The 15,215-nt window shown below is 42.7% G+C and overlaps 1 protein-coding gene across 3 annotated transcripts in view; it reads left to right on the forward strand.

Annotated features, from left to right (window-relative positions):
- LOC128572417 (zinc finger protein 267-like) overlaps positions 1–15,215 on the forward strand; it is a 50,084-nt gene that overhangs the window by 8,668 nt on the left and 26,201 nt on the right. For 2 of the 3 annotated variants that reach the window (XM_053572396.1, XM_053572397.1), the window contains exon 1: positions 5,558–5,733. The exons of the other annotated variant lie outside the window; for it this stretch is intronic. In XM_053572396.1, the coding sequence (XP_053428371.1) occupies positions 5,704–5,733 (30 nt within the window). In that variant the 5' untranslated portion in view covers positions 5,558–5,703. Of the gene's footprint in view, positions 1–5,557; positions 5,734–15,215 lie in introns of those variants that run through there. 3 annotated transcript variants of the gene reach the window in all.

Consider the following 15,215-nt stretch of genomic DNA (forward strand, 5'->3'; position numbering starts at 1 on the left):
CTGTATAAAGACAAATATACCCTATGTGTAACAACAACATAGAAAAAAGTTATGAAGGGCAGTGCCGGTAGCTCAGTGCATAGGGCACCAGCCACATGCACGGAGACTGGTGGATTTGAACCTGGCCCAGGCCAGCTAAACAACAATGACAACTGCAACAATAACAAAAAAAAAAAAAAAAAAAAAAGAAGCCCGGTGTTGTGGGCGCCTGTAGTCCTAGCTACTTGGGAGGCTGAGGCAAGAGAATTGTTTAAGTTGCTGTGAGCTGTGATGCCAAGGCACTCTACCCAGAGTCACAGTTTGAAACTCTCAAAAAAAGAAAAAAGTTAGGAAATTATTCTTGACTTTATAATGATATGTGAAAACATTTCCAGTTAAACAATAAATGCAAGGATTATTGTGTTTCGTTATTTTTGTTAAAGTCCTGAAATATAGAGGTAAGAGATGTGTGAGCAGCTGCTGGAGGAAGGAACTCTTCACAGAATCAGCATTTTACCCACTCCATCTCCTGTGAATGTTCACCACCACTTACCATTTCTCATTTGGTACAACACTCTGGCAGGCCAATATGGGAGGATCGGTTGAGCTTAGGAGTTTGAGATTAGTCTGAACAAGAGTGAGACCCCATGACTACTAAAAATAGAAAAAAAATAACTGAGTGTTGTGTCTGGTATCTGTGAGACCTTGTCTCTACTGAAAATAGAAAAAATTTGGGTGTTGTGGCTGGGTGTTGTGGCTACTTGGAGGCTAAGATAGGAGGATTGCTCGAACCCAGGAGTTTCAGGTTGCTGTGATGCCACTGCACTTTAGCCACCACAAACAGAGTGAGACTCTATCTGGAAAAAAAAAGAAAAACAGGTATCTGCATGTGCACCTACATTAGATATTTCTGTACAGTAAAGGAATGGATGTGGTGGGATTGTATTGAATTTTTTCTTGTGAGAATGTCTGCTGGGTCTGTAGAAACAGAGATCTGAGGTATAATAGCAGGTTTATTTTGTAGTAGACATTCTTGTCTGCTGCTAGAACACATCAATTAGATCTTTGTTCTACTTTTCAGATGTGCAGGTGAGTCTGTTTCATTGATTTTCTAGAATCTGATCTGCCTCTGTGAGTCACCAATTTGCCCTTCACTAGCTAAGTGGCATGTGCCTCCTTCCTCTCGACTGTACCCACAACCATCCTACCCTCCACTTGCAAGTTCACAGGATCATTATTCTCAGTCTTGATTCAGGCTCTTCTTTGTCCGTAGCAGCTTTGCAAAAGAGATCTGTAATTTGCACCAAACTAGCAAGCCAGCAGCACCAGAAGTGGCAGGAGAAAGAGGCAGCAGAGCTTTCCTGGGTGTTTTTAATCACCATTTTTTTTCTTTCTTTCCTTTTTTTTTTTTTTTTTTGAGACAGAGTATCACTATGTTGCCCTAGAGTGCTGTAGTGTCACAGCTTACAGCAACCTCAAACTCCCGGGCTTAAGCGATTCTCTTGCCTCAGCCTCCCAAGTAGTTGGGACTATAGCAACACCCAGCTATTTTTTTGTTGTAGTTGCCATGGTTGTTTAGCAGCCCTGGCTGGGTTCGAACCTGCCGGCTCCAGTGTATGTGGCTGGCGCCGTAACCACTGTGCTTCAGGAGCTGAGAGCTTTTATCACCATTTCTAAAACAGCAACAGCAGCAGCAACAACCACTACTTCTAATAGTGGTATTATAATGATGATAATTATAGTAACAATAAATTAAATAGTAATTGTAATTATTGACATGCTTAATGTACAGATGCATTATTTTTAATGTTACATAATTTACTATAGAAATATACATGTTACTTTTTAAATATACATCAGAACATAAAACACCCCATCTGAAATGGCTCTTTCTTTTTTTTTTTTTGAGACCGAGTCTCACTTTGTCACCCTCGGTAGAATGCTGTGGCATCATAGCTCACAGCAACTTCCAACTCTTAGGTTCAAGTGATTCTCTTGCCTTAGCCTCTTGAGTAGCTGGGACTATAAGCACCACCACAACACCTGGTTATTTTTAGAGATGGGAATCTCACTTTTGCTCAGGCTAGTCTTCAACCTGTGACCTCAGGCAATCCATCCGCGTTGGCTTCCCAGAATGCTAGGATTATAGGCGTGAGCCACCGTGCCTAGCCTGAAATGGCTCTTATGGGGCTATAGCGGCTCATTTCCTGGTTTCAGCCCACTTATTATCCTATCCCCAGACGTATAATTTATTTGGTCAATCTTCTGAGATGATGTCATTACCTTATAATTTATACGATATGTTCGCATCTTGGAAAATAGTTCTGGGGGCACCTGTGGCTCAGTGGGTAGGGCGCCAGCCCCATACTGAGTGTGGCGGGTTCAAACCCGGCACCAGCCAAATTGCAACAAGAAAATAGCCGGGCTTTGTGGCAGGCGCCTGTAGTCCCAGCTACTCGGGAGGCTTAGGCAAGATAATCGCCTAAGCCCAGGAGGTGGAGGTTGCTGTGAGCAGTGATTTCACATCACTCTACCGAGAGCAATAAAGTGAGACTGTCTCTAAAAAAAAAAAAAAAAGAAAGAAAATAGTTCTGCCCTGGCCGGGCATGGTGGCTCATGCCTGTAATCCTAGCACCCTGGGGTTTTGAGACCAGCCTGAGCAAGAGTGAGAACGCCCCCCCCTCACCCCACTCCCGTCTCTAAAAACTAGCCCAGCTTTGTGGCAAGCACCTGTAGTCCCAGCTACTTGGAAGGCTGAGACAAGAGAATTGCTTGAGCCCCAAAATGGCAACAATCTTTCATCCCTTCTTGTATCCATTCACCTTTTGTCATTGTCTCCCATCACAGAATGTTTTGGAACCTTGAATCTGGTTGACCTTATTCACTCAGGCCAATAGAAAGCTGTGAGTATGACAGTGTGCCAGTTTTTGTCCAAGACAAAAGTTCTTACACTGCCATCTCCATGAAAATAAGCCCATGTTATCCTGATGGATCCTGAGCTGCCACAGGGAAAGGAACTAAAGTGCCTGAGTTGACAGCCAGCTCACTCCAAGAAGCAGAGATACCTAGACAACCAGCAGCTGACTGCAGAACACTGAAGGAGCCCTACTGAGACCTGAAGAGTGGCTTAGGTGTATCTAGCCTAAGTGGCTGACAGCTCAATAATAAGCTAAGTTTGGGGTTGTCATGTAGCACTAGCTAACATACACACGCAGTGCAGATAAGATGCTAGGATTAAATGACAGGTTGATTACTAGTTACCTGAGAAACAGAGGCACCTATAGGTAACTGAGATTTCCCTTTCTGTTTATTTAAAGTTGGATCTCTGGTTATATAGTGCTGAGTTATACAGGAATGCATGTAGACATGTGTTCATCTGATTGTGCTTAAATTCACACAGTACCCCACACCCCAGGAGGAAACAACCATAGCCTGACTAGGGCCTAGGCCAAATCTTAAAACAGTAAGTTTTCCTCAGCCACATACACCGGAGCTGGCGGGTTCGAACCCAGCCTGGGCCTGCCAAACAATGACAACTATAACAACAACAACAACAAAAAAAATAGCCAGGCATTGTGGCAGGCACCTGTAGTCCCAGCTACTTGAGAGACTGAGATAAGAGAATCATTTAAGCCCAAGAGTTTGAGGTTGCTGTGAGCTGTGACGCCATAGCACTCTACCGAGGGTGACATACTGAGATTCTGTGTCAATAAATAAATAAATAAAAATAAAAATAAGTTTTCCTTTAATCTATTCCCTCCACATCTAAGGCTGTGGGTAGATCTGAAGATAGGGGTTCCCTCCTCCTGGGGCCTCACAGTCTTCTCTTCCTTCAATGTCTGATCTTTGGAAGTGGCCTTTGCCCCTGCCAAGCAGCAGTTGTGTATTTGTGGACACTACCTGCTTGAGGGCTCTGCTCTTCTGGGCACTCTCTTCCCCACACTTGGACCTGAGAAGAGATGTTGGCAGAAAGAGGGTGGCTCATGCCTGTAATCCCAGTACTCTGGGAGGCCGAGGCAGGTGGATCCTTTGAACTTAAGAGTTTGGGACCAGCCTGAGGAAGAGCTAGACCTTTTCTCTACTAAAAATAGAAAACCCAGCTACTTGGGAGGCTGAAGCAGGAGGATTGCTTAAGTCCATGAGTTTGAGGTTTCAGTGAGTTATGATGCCAGGCACTCAACTCAGCGTGATGGAGTGAGACTCTTTAAATCAAATAAATAAATACATAAATTAGAGGGTGTTTCTTTAAATATACAAGAAAGGGGGTGGAGGTCAGACCCCTCATTTCTCTGAGGTCAGAGGAGTCAGACCTCAGGGCTGCACTTCTGTGTGGCAGCCTCTGGCTGCTGAGGAACTAGAATGTGGCTGATCTGAATTGGGATGTGCTAGAGGCTTAGAATACACAGTGACTTTGAAAGGTTTACTACTACAAAAACTTTGTTAATGATGTTATATTGATCATATATTTAAATGATAATATTTTGAAAATACCGGGTTAAATAAAATATTACAATTGTGTGTTTTATGTGGTTACTAGGAAACTTAAAATGACGTGGCTCACATTTTATTTGCATTGTACATTGCTGAGATGATGGCCTTTTCAAAGCTCAGGCTGCCTCCATAAAAAACTAGAGGCCATGAAGATTATGTAATTTTTTTTTTTTTTTTTCGTAGAGACAGAGTCTCACTCTATGGCCCTCAGCAGCGTGCGGTGGCCTCACACAGCTCACAGCAACCTCCAACTCCTGGGCTCAAGCGATTCTCTTGCCTCAGCCTCCCAAGTAGCTGGGACTACAGGCACCCGCCACAATGCCCGGCTATTTTTTGGTTGCAGTTTGACCGGGGCCGAGCTTGAACCCGTCACCCTCGGCACATGGGGCTGGCGCCCTACCAACTGAGCCACAGGCGCCGCCCGGAGATCATGTAATCTTAAAATTAAAATAATTGGCCAGCGCCTGTGGCTCAGTGAGTAGGGCGCAGGCCCCATATACCAACGGTGGTGGATTTGAACCTGGCCCCGGCCAAACTGCAACAAAAAATAGTGGGGCTTTGTGGTGGGCACCTGTAGTCCCAGCAACTCAGGAGGCTGAGGCAAGAGAATCGCCTAAGCCCAAGATGTGGAGGTTGCTGTGAACTGTGACGCTACGGCACTCTACTGAGGGCGACCGAGTGAGACTCTGTCTCATAAGAAAAAGAAAAAAATTAAAATAATTGTAATTACATTGTTTCCAAATTTATTTTATTTATTTTTTTTTTAATATTACATACATCTATTACTCATGAATGGATATAACCTTATTATGCTAGGTTAAATAGCAGTGTCTCTCGGATGGTTCTAGTTTCCAGAGCCGGGAAGACGTCCTGACTTAAAAAGGCCTGAATAGGGAAAGAACTCCCAAGTTAAGAACCTGTCATTTGGGTCCCTTTCAGCTTTGCTTGGGATCACATCTTCTGTCACTCAGGCCATCAGGGGCGGGGGTCTAGAGCCCTTACCCAATGAGAGGCCCCGGGGGTGGGACCCGCCCAATATCGTTAAGCCGGAAAGGAGGAGTTTGCTTCCGGGATCTGGCTGGGCCTTTGTCGCTTGGGTCCTCGTGTCCACGCTGGGGTCTGTGTGTCTACTGCCGAGGTGCGTTTTCACTTCTTTTCACTGGAAGGCCCAGGTGGCTCTATCGCAGCTTCTGTCACCTTGTGACCAGCAGGAACTGGGAGATTCGTAGAAGGATGCCGGGACACCCCGGAAATCAGGAAATGGTGAGTGTGTGGCGCGTGTCCGGAGACGGGAAAGGGGTAGGTTGGAACCCTCCAGACCCGGCTGTGCGGGACCTGGGCCTCCCTGTAGTCAGTTCTGGGGCCAGTAGACCTCATTCTTCTCTGGCCAGTGGCATAGCTCGGCCCTCAGTCCCCTGTAGCTGCAGGGTGTGGCTGGGCTGGCCTCTGGGACCCGGCTGTCCTGGCCTCTGCCGGTGACTTTGGCCGAAGTCCGGAGCCCTGGGTCTTCCCTAGATTGTGCGGTGATGACGGGAGTGTCACCGGGGGTGGACCTGTACTTGGTACGCTCGTTCGTGCGTAGGGCTGTGATCCGTGAGGTCTCGGGTCCCTCCTTGCTCCTGTTGAAAATTAAACGAGGCACCGTTAAAACATTACAGTCTTTTTGAGCCAAGAACAGTTTATGAGATGAGGAGCATCCAACCATGCGTTATTTGGGGTTCTTGGAGGGGCTTACAGGAAAGACTTTTACAAGGTATTTCAGGAAGCAAATGAAATTCGGTAAGTGGTTACAGTTATGAAGTCGCCTGCGGACTATCCAGGGGGTTATTTTCTGGTTATATAATCAGAAGTTAATTGGTGGTTTATGTGCTTAAGCCTGAATTTTGTTTTAAGTTAGTAATTTACAAAAAATGCATTTGAGTTCAATATTGCTATTATTAGGTAGGAACCCAGGAGTACTAGAGTCAGTTCAGTCTGATAGCCTCCTATAAACACTCCACAGATGGATTTTAGATAAATTTGTGGAATACTGACATCTTAACTATATTATGTATTATCCTTTGAACATTACATACCTCTCTTCCTTAGAGTGGGAAAAAGCTCAGTAGATGTTGCTTCCCCAGCGAGCAAAGAATTTTTTTAGGCTAAGATCAGGCTATGAAAATATAAGCTTATTTTATATTTTAGAAAGAGAGGGAGTGAGGATGAAGAGAGAAAACATGTGAGAAATGGCGTGGCACTGCAAAAACGGGAAGAACGCCCACCCTGAAGTCCCTTGAATTTAAGGGGAGGAGGGGCAAAAAGAGAATTGCTGCTGAATTCACAAGGTATTGTGAATGTGAGTGCTGAGCCGGTTTTACCTCTGGCAAAGTCAAAAACATTTTTGCAGGTGTTTTTGATCTTGTGGGCCTTCACTGGGAACTTTTTAGGAACAAAGTCTAAAAGGCTGATTTAGTAAGTGGGTCTAGTGATTGTAAAGAATATTTACATTTCCTTTTGGTCTGCTGGGCTCCTCACTGGTTTTTGAAAACAAATCTACAAGGGAGGAAGTAGAGACAGATCTTAGTCCTTACTGAAAAAACTGTAAGTTAGTAATTTGTTGTTTCACTGCCTGTTTATTCAGTTCATTTCTTTCATCAAAAATTTAAAAAGTTCAATGCAAAAGCCTAGCACTTCTTTTGTTTTAAGTGTTTCTAAATGTTTCTTTTTTATGCTATAATGAGTGGAATTGTTTCCTTAATTTCCCTTGTCATGGTGCTTATTGCTGATATGTAGTATAGTTGTGTTTTTTGTGTTAATCTTTTGTGAGTTCTAAACTCATTTATTTGTTTTGTTGAGTTGTAGTGGATTTCTTATAGACTTACATATGAAAGTTTATGTAATCTGAAATACAAAACAATTCCATCTCTTCGTTTCTCCTATAAAAAATTTTATTGGCTTGGCGCCTGTAGCTCAAGTGGCCAAGGCGCCAGCCACATACACCAGAGCTGGTGGGTTTGAATCCAGCCCAGGCCTGCCAAACAACAATGACAACTACAACCAAAACAAAATAGCAGGGCGTTGTGGCCGGTACCTGTAGTCTCAGCTACTTGGGAAACTGAGGCAAGAGAATCACTTAAGCCCAGGAGTTGGAGGTTGCTGTGAGCTGTGATGTCATGGCACTGTACCCAGGGCGACAGCTTGAGACTCTGTCTCAAAAAAAAAAAAAAATTTTCTTATGTAATTCCTGAGTAAAATATTTCCATCACTATGATAAATAGGGTGGGAAAATGAACATTCTTGTTCCAAAACTATTATAAAGTCTTTATAAATTATGGTGTTAGCTGTAATTTCTTCCTTTCTTTTTTTTTTTTTTCTCGTAGAGACAGAGTCTTATTTTATCGCCCTCGGTAGAGTGCTATGGTGTCACAGCTCACAGCAACCTCCAGCTCTTGGGCTTAGGCGATTGTCTTGCCTCAGCCTCCTGAGTAGCTGGGACTACAGGCGCCACCCACAATGCCCGGCTATTTTTTTGTTGCAATTGGGGCGGGACTGGGTTTGAACCGACCACCCTCAGCTTGTGGGGCCGGCACCCTGCCCACTGATCCACAGGCGCCACCCGAGCTTTAAATTTCTTATAGTTTCCCTTTAGCAGGTCTAGAAAGGTTTCTATTGGTGGTTTGCAGGAGTTTAGTCATAAATAGGTACTGGATTCGACACATAGTCTTCTGTGCCTATTAAAAGTGTCTTTGTTCTTTCTTCTGTTTGTGTATTGCATTGATTGATTTTTGAATTTTTTTCGAGTCTCACTCAAGTCTCACTCTGAGTCTCACTGTGTCGCCCTAACAGAAACCTCAAACTCTTGGGCTTAAGTGATTCTCTTGCCTCAACCTCCCAAGTAGCTGGGATTACTGGCACCTGCCACAATGCCCGGCTGTATTTTTGTTGTAGTTGTCATTGTCATTTAGCTGGCCCGGGCCAGGTTCCAACCCACCAGCCTCGGTGTATATGGCTGGTGCCCTAATCACTGTGGTATGGGTGCTGAGCCATTTTTTTCTTCTTCTTCTTTTTTTTTTTTTTTTTGTGAGACAGAGTGTCACTATGTCGCCCTTGGTAGAGTGCCTTGGCATCACAGCTCACAGCAACCTCAAACTCTTGGGCTTAAGCAATTCTCTTGCCTCAGCCTCCCAAGTAGCTGGAACTACAGGCGCCTGCCACGACACCTGGATATTTTTTTGTTGTAATTGTCCTTGTGGTTTAGCAGGACCTTGCTGGGTTTAAACCCACCAGCTCTGGTGTCTGTGGCCGGCATCCTATCCACTGAGTTATGACATCGAGCCCGAGTTTTGAATTTTTTTTTTCTTTTTTATTTTGTAGAGGCAGAGTCTCACTTTATGGCCCTCGGTAGAGTGCCATGGCCTCACACAGCTCACAGCAACCTCCAACTCCTGGGCCCAAGCGATTCTCTTGCCTCAGCCTCCCAAGTAGCTGGGACTACAGGCGCCCGCCACAACGCCCGGCTATTCCTTGGCTGCAGTTTGGCCGGGGCCGGGCTTGAACCCGCCACCCTCGGTATATGGGGCCGGCGCCCCACCGACTGAGCCACAGGCGCCGCCCCCGAGTTTTGAATTTTTAGGCAACATTCCATTTGTGAATTAATTCAATTTGGTAATGATATATAATCATTCTTATGTGTGGCTAGATTAAATTTACCAAGTTTTTTGGGAGGGGGGCTTCTGTGTGCATGTTCATCCTGGATATTATTCCATAGTCATCTTTACTTGAATGCTTTTGTCTGGCTTTAGTATTGGTGTAATATAGACTTCATAGGATGAGCTGGAAAGTATGCCAATAATATTCTTTTATTTTTTGGAGAGGTTTGAGAAGAGTTGGCATTAATTCTTCACTAAATACATAGTAGAATTTACCTGTCATGGAAAGTGACTCTAGTCTTCTTTTTGTGGAAAGATTTTAACTTAATTATTCTTTTTGAATTTACTTGGATAATTTGTGCCTACCAGTATCAACGTATTCATTTCAAATTTGTAGTATTTTATGTTTTTAGATTTTTCTACACAGTTAAACCTGAAAATAGAGGGAGTACAATGTAATAGAATGATCCAAAATCATCTCTGTTGTAGGATAAAGCATAAATTTTAAGAAGACAAATACTAAATAAATAGTAAATAATGACTGTATGAACAAATGAAAATGTGATGAATCAGAATGATCAATAATTATGCTTTGTATATACTAGATTAGTATTGTAAGTCACTTACATATATAGACCCAATTACTAACAGTTTAAAATGTGTAATACAACAATTGTTAGACAATGATATATATGTATATATATATTTTTTGAGACAGAATCTCACACTCGCCATCATTAGAGGGCTATGGTGTCATAGCTCACAGCAACCTCTTACTCTAGGGCTCAAGAGATCTTCTTGCTGCAGCCTCCTTGTGCACCCGGCCCTGACAGTGATATATTGATACATTTATAATGTTAGGTGATGCTAAAATAGTTATAGAAATAAAATATTTGGTAAGTAAATGAACATAAACTATCAAATAATTTTATTAGAAAGTTAGTCTCATTAAACAGATAAATGGACAGCATTATTCTTCAGAAAACATGAGATATATATTATTTTTTAGTAGATAGAAAATTATTTAAACTGGTAATGTTGTTGGCTTAAAATGTCATTAACTTTTTTAAAGCAAATATCAAAATGTATTACTTTTTAGGTTTTGTGAAATGAGTATATAAATTGTGGATTGATGTGATCATTTAGTAATATCTTTCCACGTATGATTATACCCTGGTATGGGAGCAACCGTAGCACAATGGTTAGGGCGCCAGCCACATACTCCGGGGCTGGTGGCTTTGAACCTGGCCCAGCCTGCTAGACATAAAAAAAAAAAAAAAAAAAAAATGATTATACCCTATTAGCTCATGGTGATATAAAGACCATAATTCTGGCCATCTACTGAAATGGAATGTATCTGTCTAAAATTTGCATACACTATAACCTAAAATTTTACTTGTGAAAAGTAATTACCCTCTACAGTAGTGGTTCTCAACCTTCCTAATGTCATGAACCTTTAATACAGTCCAAAGGGGTTGTGACCCACAGGTTGAGAACTGCTGCTCTACAAATTATTATTACTATATATGGTATATATGAAGGAAAGAAATGTTCCAAATGAAAAAAATTGCAGTGTTTTATGAGGTGCTGTAGTCCGCCAGGAAATGTCCATGTAAAATATTCTACTCGTGTGTACACTGTGGATATCTGTGTTGACAGAAAAAAATTATATATAGTAGAATTTCCATAGTTGACCACCTCCTTAATTTCCTAGACTGGACCTGTTCCACATGTATGTATCAGTACGTTAGGCCTAGTTCCTCATGTTGACCACCTCTGTATGTTGACTAGTTTGTTATAGTTTCTTGGGTGGTCAACCTACAGAGGTTCTACTGTACTTCTTAGGAACAAAATTACATAAAGGAAGCAATTGAGAGGTGTAATCAGACTATAAACCAAGTACTTCCTTCATTCCCTGACAAATCACAATTATGTCACATTCACATGGGTTCTATCCAGCTTGCAGCAGGCATTAGAAGAAACAGAAATACAACAGAGCCTACCTGTTTCAATTGATATGTATCCTCTGTGATTCTGAGATTTCTCAAAACAGAACAAATAAAACTTAATTTGAAAAAAAAAAAAAAAGAAGAAGAAACAGAAATAAACTGACTGGAGACATCACAAATGTGGTATAAGCTACTGGATGAAAGGTTAGAAGAAAATAGATTCATATAAAATTCAGATGTTGGAATTGTGTGATAAATAAATACAGTAGGGAAAATAAAAAATCAAAATAATGTCAGAAAAACATGAAACACTAAGTTTGAAGAGTCATATTTAGAAATAAGCCGAAGAGGCTCGGCGCCTGTAGCTCAAGCGGCTAAGGTGCCAGACATATACACCTTGGCGGGTTCGAATCCAGCCTAAGCCCACCAAACAACAATGACAACTACAGCCAAAAAGTAGCCAGGCATTGTGGCGGGTGCCTGTAGTCCCAGCTACGTGGGAGGCTGAGGCTGAGAATCGCTTAAGCCCAGAAGTTGGAGGTTGCTGTGAGCTGTGATGCAACAGCACTCTACCAGGGCAACAGCTTGAGGTTCTGTCTCAAAAAGAAAAAAAAAAGAAATAAGCCAAAGAGGCTCGGTGCCCGTAGTTCAGTGGGTAGGACGCCAGCTACGTACACCGGAGCTGGCAGGATAGAACCCGGCCGGGGCCTGCCAAACAATGACAGCTGCAGCCAAAAAATAGCCAGGTGTTGTGCTGGGTGCCTGTAGTCCCAGCTACTCAGGAGGCTGAGGCCAGAGAATTGCTTAAGCCCAAGAGTTGGAGATTACTGTGAGCTGTGATGCTATAGCACTCTACACCAAGGGGGACATAGTAAGACACTGTCTAAAAAAGAAAGAAAGAAGTCAAAGAGTAAACAATAAAATATAAGAAGAGGACTTAGTATATAAAGTATGAACTACATTTAAGTTAGAATGAGTAGGACTAGTTATGAAAATGTTGGAGAAATACCCTGAGATTGAGATCTCTCGGGAGAGATGAAAATACTGTATTTCTAGAGAAGCTTGTGGTACAGGGCAGAGGTCCCACTGAGAATCAAAGCTTCTGTCCACATTTTCCAGTTTATCTGTATCTGGTAGATGGATTCAGGAAATATTTTAGACCCCATAAGGGATTATTAAAATAGGCAGGGTTTCTGTTGATCAGAGTGTGCTCATCTGTCACCTTCTGAGGTCAGACTCTCGAGTTAAGCCTGTGTGGTAGGGCTGCAGAGCAGTGTGTGCCTTTGCTGGACTCTGATGATGAATAAGAGATGAAAATGGCTCAGGGAGGAGTCTCCTGTCTGAGGGAAAATTATGCTTCTGTGGATTTGAGATTATTTTCCCTTCCTCAGCAGAGCACTACTGATTTAGCAATTGTTTGAGTAATTGTTCATTAATATGCATAAATCAGCCTTCTTTATTTTCAAAACATTTTATCCACTTCCAAATTGTGTCTGAGCAGGAGTAATTTGTGTGAAAATGTCATAGGAAGGAACTCTGGGGCCCTCTACCCCAGAAATCTCAAAAATTCTGATATAACCTGCTAGAATTAACCTTATCAAACTTGATGTTTTTGGCCAGGTGTGATGGCTCATGCCTATAATCCTAGGACTCTTGGAGGCTGAGGTGGGTGGATTGCTTGACCTCGGGAGTTCCAGATGAGCCTGAGCAAGAGCAGGACCTTTTCTCTAAAAATAGCCAGGCGTTGTGGTGGGTTCCTGTAGTCCCAGCTACTCGGGAGGCTGAGACAAGAGGATTGCTTGATCCCAATAGTTTGAGGTTGCTATGAGCTATGACACCATGGCACCCTACCAAGGGTGACAAAGTGAGACTCTGTCTTAAGAAAAAAAAAAAAAAGCTAAATAAACAAAACTTAATTTTGTTTTAGGTTGTGAAGAATGAATCTTTTTTTTTTTTTTCCCTCTGTGGTAGGAAAATGAAATTCCACATCCCAAATATTAATGGTACCATGCTTATACTTTTTATTGCTTATCAACTTCCTGATGTGGGCTGAATGTTCTTATTCTCCCCCCTCTGAATTCATATGGGGAAACTTAATTCCCAGTGTGACAGTGTTAAGTGGTGGGCCTTTGGAGGAAGTAGTTAAGCCAGAAAGACTGTCCTCAAATAGAATTAGTGCCCTTGTGAACAAAGTTGAAGGTAGCATCCTTGTTCCTTCTGCCATGTGAGGACACAGCAAGAGGGACGTGCCCTTCACCTGACACCAGGTTTGCTAGTGCCTTTATCTTGGACTTTGCAGATTACTCAACTCTGAGCAACAGATTTCTGTTGTTTATACAGTATCCAGTATGAAGTATTCTCTCCTTCTCTGTCTCTTGCAGCCTGAATGAAATTTTAACAGTTACACTGGATAAAGGTGATGTTAGAACTAGGACTCACTGAAGAACCAAAGTTGAAGGAGGGCCTGTGTTCCCTGGCTACAGGCTTAATACCTGCCTTCCCTTTCTTCTATTTAAGTCTGAGAAAGTGTTTATGCAGACTTAATTTTCCCATTCTCACAATTATATTTACATATGATTCTGTTTCATATATTCTCCATCTAATATGATTGAACATTTGTAAATCCAACCAAAAATATGTAATGTATTAGAAAATATACTTCTTTACAACGAAAAGACACCTTTTTTTGAGACAGTCTCACTATGTCGCCCTCTGTAGAGTACTGTAATGTCATAGCTCACAGCAACCTCAAACTCTTGAGCTTAAGCGATTCTCTTGCCTCAGCCTCAGCCTCAGCCTCCAAAGTAGCTGGGACTACAGATACCCGCCACAATGCCTGGCTGTTTGGTTGTTGTTGTTGCAGTTGTCATTGTTGTTTATCCGGCCCGGGCAGGGTTTGCACCTGCCAGCCCTAGCAGTACCATAACCACTGAGCTACAGCGCCAAGCCAAAAAAGACACTGTCTTATGCACTTTGGTCTAGTTCTGAAATTTTAGCTTTGCTGATCTCAATTTTTCTTTTTTTTTCTTTGTAAATATGTCTTAGTAATAACTTTTTTTTTATTGTTAAATCATAGCTGTGTACATTAGTGCAATCAAGGGGTACAGTGTGCTGGTTTCATATACAATCTGAAATATTCTCATCAAACTGTTCAACGTAGCCTTCATGGCATTTTCTTAGTTATTGTATGTAGACATTTGTATTCTGCCTTTAGTTAGTTTCAATTAGTGTATTTCAAAGGGCTGGCCAGTCATTTTTTTTTTTTTTTCAGAGTTTTCTTGGCTATTCTGTCTTCATCTATGAGATTTTTTTTTTAATATTTTAAATTTTTATTTTATTTTTACTTTTTTTTTTGTAGAGACAGAGTCTCTATGCCCTTGGTAGTGGGCCATGGTAGAGGGCCATGGCGTCACATTGCTCACAGCACCTCCAACTCCTGGGCTTAGGTGATTCTCCTGCCTTAGCCTCCTGAGCAGCTGAGACTACAGGCACCTGCCACAAAGCCTCCCCAGCAGCTGGGACTACAGGCACCTGCTACAATGCCTGGGTATTTTTTTGTTGCAGTTTGGCCAGGGCCGCCTCCCTCGGTATATAGGGCCAGCGCCCTACCCACTGAGCCATAGGTGCCGCCCTCACCTGTGAGATTTTTTGCAACAGTCCTTTGCAGTGGCTCACGCCTATAATCCTAAACACTCAATCCAGAGTGACTCAGGGCAATGGAGAGAGACTCTGTCTCTCTTTTTTTTTTTTTTTGCAATAACATGCCTACCTTCAATACCTAATGGTATCTGGGCAGGTACGGCAATGTTGGGTCTTGGCGGCAAGGGCCTTCCAGGAAGCAGGGAAGGCCTCCTGGCTCTGCCACACCATCTCCAGGGCCATGACCAAAACCCTCTCTGTGCTGCTCTGCACCCAGAGCCTTGCATCTCCCCCAGATTGTGTGGTAATGGCAACAGGGTCCTCAGGGGAGAATGCCAACTCAGTGTCACGGGTTCACGCATGAAAGGAGCTAGGGTCCGTGGGGTCTGTGGGGGGGGGTGTCTTTCCTCCTGGTAAAGATTAAACTAAGAATTTGGCAAAACTATTAAAGTGTTTATTAGAGCTGAGAGTGGTGGTTCATGCCTGTATCCTAGTACTCTAGGAGGCTGAGGCAGGTGGATTGCCT

Source organism: Nycticebus coucang, chromosome 20 (assembly GCF_027406575.1).
Source record: "Nycticebus coucang isolate mNycCou1 chromosome 20, mNycCou1.pri, whole genome shotgun sequence".
NCBI lineage: Eukaryota > Metazoa > Chordata > Mammalia > Primates > Lorisidae > Nycticebus > Nycticebus coucang.